General features: G+C 29.4%; 4 protein-coding genes across 4 annotated transcripts in view; 3 read left to right on the top strand and 1 right to left on the bottom strand.

Annotated features, from left to right (window-relative positions):
• Positions 1–12,125, top strand: part of LOC119680000 (WD repeat-containing protein 20) — a 106,155-nt gene that overhangs the window by 29,199 nt on the left and 64,831 nt on the right. The window lies entirely within an intron of this gene.
• LOC119680011 (diphthine methyl ester synthase-like) lies at positions 2,392–3,832 on the top strand. The gene is made up of 2 exons (XM_038092622.1): positions 2,392–2,872; positions 2,938–3,832. The coding sequence occupies exons 1-2, from the start codon at positions 2,738–2,740 to the stop codon at positions 3,643–3,645; spliced, it is 843 nt and encodes a 280-aa protein (XP_037948550.1). The 5' UTR covers positions 2,392–2,737; the 3' UTR covers positions 3,646–3,832.
• LOC119680010 (COP9 signalosome complex subunit 6-like) lies at positions 4,572–5,780 on the bottom strand. Its single transcript, XM_038092621.1, has 2 exons — positions 5,396–5,780; positions 4,572–5,342 (listed from the first exon to the last, which is right to left on the bottom strand). Exons 1-2 carry the CDS (start codon positions 5,696–5,698, stop codon positions 4,698–4,700), a joined length of 948 nt encoding a protein of 315 aa, XP_037948549.1. The 5' UTR covers positions 5,699–5,780; the 3' UTR covers positions 4,572–4,697.
• On the top strand, positions 7,014–11,995 carry LOC119679997 (helicase SKI2W). The gene is made up of 8 exons (XM_038092600.1): positions 7,014–7,910; positions 7,980–8,725; positions 8,782–9,522; positions 9,587–9,751; positions 9,812–10,379; positions 11,013–11,191; positions 11,549–11,677; positions 11,738–11,995. Exons 1-8 carry the CDS (start codon positions 7,058–7,060, stop codon positions 11,939–11,941), a joined length of 3,585 nt encoding a protein of 1,194 aa, XP_037948528.1. The 5' UTR covers positions 7,014–7,057; the 3' UTR covers positions 11,942–11,995.

Raw genomic sequence — 12,125 nt, 5'->3', positions numbered from 1 at the left:
ATTTTAATTTAAGTAACATACTAGTATTTCGTAAAAACCTTAAAAGTGTAAATAAACGAATCTTTTATCTATTACACGCTCCTTATGATTATATTTTTAATTTGCTCTAGGGTAACATTTATTAATACATTGTTTATACAGATTGCATTTTTTTTTATTTTGTTTAATTAAGTGAATTACAATAATAAAAGTGAGTAGTGCTTACTTAATTTCGAAAGTGTACATATGTTGCATTAAGTGGTCTTCACGGCTCACATAAACATAATTATTATCTACAACACATAATAACAATTATAATATCAGGTTAGTATGACTAAAAATTAAATGATTTTTCTTGATTTTTTTATTAATTGTTACTTGTTTTACATAATGTTATATCAGATGAGGAAGCTTTGAATTTCACAACAACTACTAAGAAGTGAGTATTTCTCAGTAAGTCGAACAGGTAAAATTATGTTAAGAGGCGATATGTACTAGTAGCAGTAAATTATGTTCAAAGAGGTGGAGATATATACTAGAAATAGTAAATATTATGTTTAAATAGATGATAGAAGAAGTTACTATACAATTATTTTATCTTTCTTTAAAACAAATATTAGTTTTACAAAATTTTTTTAAATAAATAAATGTATTTTTTATAATACTTAGTGAGTTTATTGATAGTAATTCTGCAACAGCAATTAACTGACGTTTTGCGTTGATCTAACAAAAAAAAACCAGATATCAAGCAACAATCTAGATTTCGTAATAGAAAATTTCATTATTGTGGATTCTGGTATACTAAATACTAAACTAATCCTAATAGATTTAATTTCAATAAGTGTCTTCAAGACAGCAGAAATACTTTATAACAAAATCATTTCATTGATTGTTTTATAGCTTATTCACACATCAGAAGCAATTGTTATTTTGATTTTAATTTACTCAGCGGCTTGTTCGACTAAGTTTTTACAGAATTGAGTTAAAATTACTGTCAGAATTCACTAAGACTACGAAGTTATAACCGAAATATAATTTATAAAAAATCGAATTGAAATTAAAATCATTTTATTCATTATAATAAAATTGTGTAGCGATATGATGAATAATTTTCATAAACTAAAGTAAAACACAACAAGATTTTCATTATTGAAAGCAATTACAAAAACAAATATAGAAAACAAAATTAAGATAAAATTAAGATTTGCTTTGTGAACAAGATTTTTAGCGAAGCAAAACGAGAGTCAAATTATTATTACTTGTGCCGTGTGAATACACTATTAAATAGAATATTTGATGACATACATGTGTACATCTAAAAAAATATAGAGAAATAGCAGTTTTTATGGAATAAATTTAAAATCTATATATCATCACAGTTTCCTTTGCTGAATATCTGTAATAATACACAAAAGTAGATTCTGTCTCATTAGCTGATTTCAAAACGGATTCTCAAAATTATAATTCGAAGACTAAAATAAAAAAAATATATGGAATCTTATAGTGGATTAAGGTTCTTAAGATTTTTTATATATAAGTGGAGAAAACTGGTTTTTGTTTTATATGTATTGAATTTCTTTGTATTGTCAAACTTTTATGAAGCAATTTTATTATTTATTAAGTTATTAAATAGTATAAGTAATTAGTACAAAAAACAAGTCCTAAATACTTATAAAACAATTTAAAACAGTTTTATATTTTTTTTCTTAATTTTTCTCTTTTTTGTTAGTATACTCGTTAAAAAAAAATGTATATGGAATCTTATAGTGGATTAAGATTTTCAAGATTTTTTATATATAAGTGGAGAAATCTGCTTTTTGTTTTATATGTATTGAATTTCTTTGTATTGTCAAACTTTTATGAAGCAATTTTATTATTTATTAAGTTATTAAATAGTATAAGTAATTAGTACAAAAAACAGGTACTAAATACTTATAAAACAGTTAATGAGAAATATATATTTTTTTTCTTAATTTTTCTCTTTTTTGTTAGTATACTCGTTACCGCATTACTTCCTTTATTTTGAAACCTTTGTCTTGCTTTGCAATAATTCATTGTTGGCTTTCTTTAAAAATATTGCTAAATAAGATTTTCAATTACTAACTGTATGAGTTTTTAGATTGAATACCGCAAATATTTACAAATTTTGTTATAGTTTTTTATACATAAATATTCAAAATCCGTAAAATCAAAATGACAGCCAATTACTATATCTTTAAATATGAGTTCTTCGTAATAGATGCGGACGAAAATAATTTATTAATTAAAACTGCTGCTTCGGAAAGTTTGGCTTCATGTATACATTTTTTATACAAATTCAATGCTTCTCAAACTGTTATAAATATTATATATATATATTAAGAGCTGGCAACCTTTACATATGACCCTGAAAATATTTGACGTTGTCTTTCTTTTGCAATTTTATATTCACACAATTTTCGCTTAACTCGATTTTTAAACAACAAAAAACACGAAGAAGCAACAAGCATCCATCCAAGTCAGCGCCAGCACGTGTCTCTCTGCTAATATTGTAAAGTAATCAAATAAAAATTTTGCATAAATATTAAAGCGAGCGCCATTAGCAACAGAATAGTTTAATTACTTTAATGAAATTTATATAAATTACATTGTTTACAAACATTAATAGTCCATAAACAAATTCGCCGGCGAATTTGTTTAAACAAGTGTTTTTTCTAAAGTCCTTAAGTACAAAACAAATATTTAAAGTATTTTGAAGGTTAATAATATACATACAAAAATGTTTTACTTAATTGGTTTGGGTTTGGGCGATCCTAAGGACATTACAGTAAAAGGCCTTGAAATTGTAAAAGCTTGCAGTCGTGTTTACTTGGAAATGTATACATCAATTTTGGGGTGTCCAAAAGAGGAATTGGTTGTATACCATTAAATGCTATATAAATGTTTGTATTTAATTTTATTTTTGAATTTAATTTTCAGGAAGCTTTTTATGGTAAGCCAATTTTGCTAGCTGACCGCGACCTTGTAGAGCAAGGTGCAGATGATATACTTGCTGGTGCTGCTGAAGAAGATGTAGCGCTCTTAGTAGTGGGTGATCCATTCGGAGCTACTACGCATACAGATTTTATATTGCGAGCTAAGGAGAAGAAAATTCCCTATAAAGTAATACATAATGCATCGATTATAAATGCAATTGGCTGTTGTGGCCTACAATTGTACAAATTTGGTGAAACTGTTTCGATACCTTATTGGGATGAAACCTGGAAACCTGATAGTTTTTATGATAAAATCAAATTAAATAGACTTCATAATATGCATACACTCTGCCTGCTTGACATAAAAGTCAAAGAACCCACCTTGGAATCATTAATGCGAAAACGTAAAGAATACATGCCACCTCGTTTTATGACTGTCGCTGAAGCTGCACAACAAATATTAACGATTGTCGATAAAAAGGATGCGCTGGAACGTAATACCATTTTAAATGAACAATCATTATGTGTAGGTTTAGCTAGAGTTGGACACGACACGCAACAAATTATGGTTTCCACACTACGTGATATGAGCAATGCTGATCTCGGCGGACCATTACACTCATTAGTTATACCAGCTAAAGAAATGCATCCTCTAGAAATAGAGTTTTTACAACAATACACTTCTATTAAACTAGATGATTATAATCATTGAGACTTTTAATTATGACATTCTATAGAAATCTGAAAATGATTGGCGCAAGTGCAAAATAACTAATTAAAATTATTATGTGTAAATCTTCTTATTCTTATTTGCCTATTTAGATTTAAGTATGGAAGTATTTGATAATTTCATTATAATTGTTTTTAGTCTAATGTGTTGTGCATTTGTATTAATATTAACTTGTATAAGAAGTACTTCAGTGTATAAAAATTATTTTAAAATATTTGCAATTAAACTTTGTTATTTTACAAAATGTGTTGTATGTATTTGGTTATAATATGGAAATTGATATAGATTGTAAGATAATATTGTATGAAACAACGGAGAAAAAAAAAGAGTTACTAAAATTTTGGAAATAATCATAAAATACTAGGCTTAGTACTAATAAAAACTTCTTTAAAGTTGTTTTAATGGACTAGTACCATTTATTTTAACTACTAAATGCAAACAATAAAACAAAGAGTCGTAATAAGCAACCTACCAGAAAAATTGAGAACACTACATTAAACAAAACTTTTCAAAGATAAATTGGCGTTAAGGAAGTGCCACTCATAAATTCTATTGGAGCCGCACTCGCAAGGACTGCAAATCAAAAATACGTCTGTAGTTATGGGAGGGCAACAGTCACAAATATGTTAACATTCGTTGATGTTGACTTTTATTCGTTAGAACTCAAAATATAGTACTGCCTGTTTTACCTCGATCGATCATAGATCAAATTTGGCAATGAATTTATATACACAACTATAGAAACTAAACTTGTGTTATACTAAAATTCACTGTATTTTAAATCTTCGTTTCTTGATTTGAAGACTTATATACGTTCGCAACATATAGGCAGAGTATTCGTAAAAAAATGTTATATTTAGTGTTTAAAAGTTTAAAATAATGTATGGTAAGATAGATAGACATAAGAATATACTTTTTGTGTTGTATTTTAATCGTGTATTTTACACATATGTTAAAAAGTTGCTCATGGCAGATACAAAGAATTTATTTATTTAATTAGTAACTTGATATCTTAAACAATATAATTATTAATTTCAATAGTACAAACCGCGCATACGCCTACCAGAGCCTTGGCGGTCATATAGTATATTAAACTTATTGATGAAATTGTTCATATCATTGCAACCTTTTGTAAGTGTACCCAAATAACTTATAAGTATGACGTCGTTGCACTGTGTATAAAATTCTTTATGAAAGGCTTCATCTTGCATAACAGGCAAGCGGTGACTTAGTGCATAGATGTCACGTAAAATCTCATGATCAACCGGCAATTTACCAGCGTTGACATCTTTTACATATTTAAGTATAATTTTAATACGTTTACTTAACATTTTAATGGCACTACCAGTTGCGACCAATTGTTCAGCTACAACTGACTTTTCGCCAGTCTCATTAGTAGACATACGGGCTACATGATCTACGCCTATACGTTCAGCCTCTTCTGTTGCTAATGTATATGTTAAAGGAACAAAAAGCATAGTAGCTTCGCCATTAATCAAATCAATTACAGTTTCATAAAGTTTAAGTGGTAACTGCTCTACACTACGCGATAACGGATTTAATTGTAACATAATGGGACATTCATTAATGTTGGCAATTTGCTTTTGTATTTTTAGGTCTCTCTCAGTAGGTGCTTCACCTGTTGTATACCAACCAATAAAATCCAAATCACTGAAAACCTGCAATAAAATTAAACTTGTACTTCAGTAATTATATTACGCTAAAAACAAACCTTTTTGTATTGCTGCTCTTTTGTGTTATAGTAGTCTAAATTTATGATAACATCATCACCCACATTATCCACTTTTAATTCAAACGAGTTCATTACTTCAATGTTGCGGCCTTTTTCTTTGCCAATCAGTGCACCATAAACTTGTGTTATTTCCCCAGATTGTGCTCTTATGCGTGTCCAGTGCTCAGAGATATTCATTATGACCAATGGATGCAATGATATTGTTACAGATAGTACAGTACCTGGACCAGCCATTATGGCTGATTTAGGAGTTACTTCTACGTCCACGTCCATTTGCTCCATGCTGAAATCAAAATCTGTATTTAAGTCCCGCAGTGAACAACAAACTTGGAAATATCCGTAAAAATGCAATACACCGTGTAAAGAGTTGCCAACCTTAAGAACTGGCAATTAAATAAAATATAATACTTACAAATACTCGGAATTATCAATTATTTTATATAAATTCTTTATATATCAATAAGCAATTGTTTGAGTGGCTTGTTTAAGTTTTTATTGTTTGAATCAGCTATTTTGTTAACTCAGTTGCCGTTATAATTTAAATAAACATATATATGTAAATATATATATCGTACCAAAGGAATATAAAAATATTATTTACTGAAATAATTCATTAAATTTAATTATTAATCATTTCATCATTTTCTGTAAATATTACCAAAAAATCAACAAAATTATCATTCACAGCAAATTATATAATGCGACAACCAGAAGCAAGCAACCTCTAAAGCTATTTTATAAGAGTTCAGAATCAGCTGTTATAATCAGCTTAAGACACATTTTAATTTTACCAATTAAAAATCGTTTTATAAATGTTGCTTTGTTAACTACAAAATAATTCACAAAACAGGGAATTTCATTTGTAAAATAATTTATAATAATAGCACATGAATTTTTTAAAATAGTTTATTGATAGTTGTTAATAGGAGCATTTAGCTGATTTAGTGGAGATAGCAAAAACTAAATTGCTTTTTGCAGCGTTCCTGATGAAATGATTGCTGCTGCAGTATCAGTTGAATAATAATTTGACAGCAACATCTGCAGGGAGAATAAACCAATTTAAAAATGGCAAGCGAATGTAACTATTATAATATTCCCACTGTAGTTTAATCAATTTATGGTAATCAAATGAAGATTTGGTGATTTCCATTGGTATAAGTTGATTATTGCTTGTGTAAGAGCTTTTATGTGTCAGAAAGTTCTGTGAATGTTCTTTTCGTTTGTTTGTTAGCGGATAATATTTAATTTTGTATTGTTAGCATACGATAGTACGAAAGTATGCTAACAATACATAAACAAGGTTTTTAAGGTTTGCATTGCGTATTTTTAATTATGCTTAATTAAACTAATTAATTAATTAATTAAACTGATTTTTTAAACTATATATTTAGTTTCATTTACTTACTTAACTCTATTTACTTACTTAATTTACTTAATCTTCATTTATACGTTGCAATTTAAAACTACAGCGTGTAAATGTAGATTTGATTGTGTCAATTTGAAATAAAAATATATTGTGTGTTTACCCTTACAAATTTTTAATAATTTCATTGCGGGAAAAAAAAAATATACAAAGATATTATAATTGTTTTCATTTTGTGGCATTTATTTGTTTATCTGATAAACTAATTGTCAAGCCAAATGGATTTGATTGATGAGAAAAATAAAAAAAAATTAAATGACTACATATTGTATCCTGAAAACCCAATTTTCAATCAAGTGCCGGATATAATAGAAAGAACTTATGATGAGATGCGACTTCTACATATGCCCAAAGCTCCTGCCAGCACAAAGTTGGTACCTAGACGTGATTTTATGACAGGAAAAATAATTAAATTTGAAGAAGTTGACTTGGAGGATGTAGGGGCCAATGCATGTAACTCCACTTCAATGCGGCGTGAGCCGGGTCTATTAGAAGAAACCACTCATGGATCATCAAAGAATTATCCTTTCCTACCTGGTGGTTTTGATGAATTACCTCGTATTAAACTTACTGCCGATAATTTTGATTTTGGTACGGAATTATTAACAGTTCCTCCTGGGTTTTCAAAAGGCCATGATTTTGCCAATAAATCTGAGTTCAATTCGCATTCATTCATTAAAATCCAAAATGAACATAAGGACAACATTAATTTATTAGATGATCTTGAAAAGGATTTAGATGTGCAAGAATGGCTTAAGTTAAGCAATCAAGTTACGGGTAGTGAAAAATCGAACGCAACAGGTAATCAGCTTCTAGAGTATAAAGACGTGGACGAAGATATATTGAAAGAAGACGTTAGGCCCGTTATCGAAATATCAAAATCCAATACAAAATTAGTTCAAGCTCAGTGGGCAGAAATGGTAGATATAACACAACCAGTAACAGATTTTAAAGAAAAAGTACCCTGTCCTGCTATGACATATCCGTTTGAACTAGATGTGTTCCAGAAACAAGCAATAATAAAGCTTGAAGAACGAAAGTATGTTTTTGTCGCAGCTCACACTTCTGCAGGTATTTTTTAATTCAGTTTCGCATTATAATATATAAAGTATTAAAATGAATTTTAAAACCTTCTTAAAGGCAAGACTGTGGTTGCAGAGTATGCGATTGCTTTGTCGAAACGTGATCTTACACGAACCGTTTACACTTCACCCATCAAAGCACTTTCTAATCAAAAGTATCGCGATTTCAAAAAAATGTTTGACGATGTCGGTTTAATAACAGGCGATCTCCAAATAAATCCAACCGCAAATTGTCTTATTATGACTACAGAAATCTTACGTTCAATGTTATATTGCGGAAGCGAAGTTACAAGAGATCTCGAATATGTGATTTTTGATGAAGTACACTACATAAATAATCCTGAACGCGGTCATGTATGGGAAGAAGTTATAATCTTGCTGCCTGATCATGTCAACATAATTATGTTAAGTGCTACGGTACCTAATACTATGGAATTAGCTAATTGGGTGGGAAGCACTAAAAAACGAAAAGTTTATGTAATTAGTACATTGAAACGCCCAGTACCATTGCTACATTATTTGTATATTGGTTCCAATGGGAAATCTAAAGATGATCATTTTCTGTTAGTCGATGACAAAGGAACGTTTATGGATGATAACTATAAATTAGCTGTACAAAAAAAAGATGAAATGCAAGCCAAATGGAAAACTGTATCTAAAGGTAAACCTGGCCCTAAAATGGGACTGAATCCAAAGCAGGAAACAAGAATATGGATTGGCATAATAGAATTTTTAAAACGCCATAACAAAATGCCTGTTGTTGCATTTACACTATCTAGAAATCGCTGTGATCAGAATGCTCAGGTAATTAATAAATAAACACGAAAACAACACTACAACTAAAAATTTTCATTATTTAGAATTTAACATCTGTTGATTTAAATACTGCTTCAGAAAAAGGAGCAGTGCACAAATTCTTCCAACAGTGTTTAACAAAGTTGAAACCGCCTGATCGTAAGTTACCACAAGTCTTAATTATGAAAGATTCACTAGAGCGTGGTATAGGAGTTCATCATAGTGGTATATTGCCTATACTTAAAGAAATTGTGGAAATGTTATTTCAAAATGGTCTCGTCAAATTGCTGTTTGCCACTGAAACATTTGCTATGGGAGTTAATATGCCAGCACGAACTGTGCTTTTTGATTCTCATAGAAAATTTGATGGAATAGAGCAAAGAAATTTGAAACCTGCGGAATATATACAAATGGCTGGCAGGGCTGGTCGACGTGGTCACGATGAAAATGGTACAGTTATGATGATATGTAAGCAAGCTATACCTCCTGCAATGGAAATGCGTGCAATGATACTGGGACAACCAGAGAAACTTTGCTCTCAGTTCATATTACGTTATGCTGTTATATTGACTTGCCTGAGAATTGAAAGCATTAAAGTGGAAGATATTATGCAATATAGCTTCAAAGAGTTCTATCAAAAACAACAAATTCCAAATCATCAAAAGCAGTTACAAGCTGCTCAAGATACTATCGAAAAAATGCCACCGATGGGAGAACATTTAAAGCCACTATGCGAGTTTTTTGATGCAGCAAATAATTATATTGCGGAAAAGAAAGCTGCAATAACATACATTTTTGAAAAAAATGTAATTTGAAAATATATTAAGTAATTATTTATATACATTTAATAACAAATATTTATTTTCACAGCATAAACTACATAAAGAACTCAAGATAGGACGGGTTATTATTATAACTTCTGGCAAACACTTTAATAAATTGGGTATAATTTTGCAAATTTCCAAAGGTCTCTCCAAAGAGCCCAATTTCAGAGTATTAGTGCTAGATCATCAATTCAAAAACACAACGCCGGAAGTATGCTGATTATTAAATATTTCATTTTCTACAAAATTTAATTTAAATTTTTGCTTAAAGGAATATAAAGATGAATTATTCTATAAAATGGTCTCACTGACACCACAAAATAAATTTTTCCATCCCGAAGGTATTGGTGGTCATGCAGTTGTGGATATTAAACCAAACGATATTGTGGATATTACTAGACAGTTTGTAAAAATTGATGCCGATGTAGTATTAAGAGATTGGGATCAAAGGCAAATAGAGCGATTTAAGGACACATCACCAGGAACATGGGTAACGAAGATTGTATCTGAATTGCATCAATTAAATGAGCAGTACAACGCTAATCCCAATTCGATGAAGATATTTAACATCTCCAAAGAAGTTAATCTATTTACTGACCAAGAATTTGAAAAAAGAGATTCTAAAGACGTTGTCAAAGACTTAAATTCGGTTTTACCTCATACGAATATTGCAGGGTTTGAAGAAGAATTCGGTGTTGTATTTGGGCGTAAGCTTCTTCTACGTAAAATCGAGGAATTGAAGTTCAAGAATTCTACTAAAAATTTATCACTATATCCAGATTATTGCAATAAAATGAAAGTACTAAGAGCACTGGAATACGTAGATTCATGCGATGAAGGTATAAATTATTTATTCAAACTATATTATCTTATTTATTATAGATGCGATTTGTTATTGTTCCTCGTATCTTTCCATCATTTATTTAAGCAACGAAAGTTAAACGAGAGTGGTAAACGCCGCTATGTATTAATTATCTTGTGATGAATTAAAAAGTTAATTCTGTAAACGAACCTTATTGGCATAATTAAAACATGACGGGTATTCCTATGCTCAGAGTACCTTATGTTACCGTATTTCTTCTATGATCAAGTTTGAAATCTTTAAATCTTAATATATCTTTATAAAGATATATATTTTTTTGCATAATAAGAGACTATCTTCTTAATGTAATGCCTTGTAACTGCTGCGATGTATGCGAGTTAGTGACAATATATTTACTGCCAAATGTATACAAATATATATTTATATATATATATATTCTTTAAATTTATTGAATTACGTGCAAATGTCTTTATTAAGATCATGCTATTTACTATAAATTTTTGACTAACAGTGCTTTTTTTTCTTATTGTACTCTCTTAACTTACTGAGTTTATTCCTAAGATAGAAATAATGCTTGATACAAGGAATGATAGTAAAATAACCTTTTTGAGAATGTTTTTATACATAATTTTTGTTTTAATTTAAATAGTTACATTAAAAGGCAAAGTGGCTTGTGAAATGGGGCAGAATGAATTGCTTATTACAGAAATTATACTCTGTAATATTTTTAATGAACTTGAACCTTATGAAATCGCTGCTCTACTATCCGGTTTAGTGTTCCAAGCTAAAGTGAAGGAAGAACCAGAAATTCCATTAAGACTTAGAAAGGTAAGCAAAAAGTTATTAAAATTAAATATAAATTATTTAGTGAAGAGGTAATAATTTAAGTATACATTTAACTAATACCAAAAAATACAAAAGAAACATTTATAATTAATATTTTTCATAACTTATCAATATAAATAAACCCTGAGTTTTTCCTACATATACAGTAACACAATGGGCCAATCGGCCTAAGTGGATCCACCAGGAATCGCCGGTATAACCTAACCTAACATATCAATATAAACAAATACTCCGATTTCCTATTAGAAAACAATTACTTACTTACTCGTCCCCGTTTAATTAAAAATAAATTATGAAAATATATTTATTATAAAACTATTAAATTATTTGTCTTTGTAGTGCGTTGAAGAAATTTATCGTATCAACGAGAGAATCGTACAGGAAGAGCTTCTTCATCACATTAGCGAATCTGAGGAGCGACTTAATTTTGGACTGATACACGTAGTTTATGAATGGGCGAGAAATAAAGTAATTCCAAATGAAATAATATATAAATTATTTATACAAATATCACATATATCTGTTTAGCCTTTCGCAGAAATAATGACCCTAACAGATATTCAAGAAGGTATCATTGTTCGTGTTATACAGCAATTAGATGAACTACTGCGTGACGTTAAGACTGCCTCTATACGTATTGGAAATCCGGTGTTGCAGCATAAAATGGAAGCGGCATCAAATGCAATAAAGCGTGATATTGTTTTTACAGCTAGTTTATATACTGAATTCTAATATTGTATTTAATATTGCATAAAAAGTTATTTATACAATTCTTATTCAAATTTAATGTTCAAATCAAATTTGTTAAAATTTATATTGGAGTTTTACGTTATTACGTATGAAAATTTTTGTAAAACAGTCTCTGAATTTATCTTATTTGTTACAGTTTTTGACTGGTGTTTTTTAATAAATTTAT

Source organism: Teleopsis dalmanni, chromosome 2 (assembly GCF_002237135.1).
Source record: "Teleopsis dalmanni isolate 2A chromosome 2, ASM223713v2, whole genome shotgun sequence".
NCBI classification, from domain to species: domain Eukaryota; kingdom Metazoa; phylum Arthropoda; class Insecta; order Diptera; family Diopsidae; genus Teleopsis; species Teleopsis dalmanni.
This window is presented reverse-complemented; position numbering and strand designations above follow the sequence as displayed.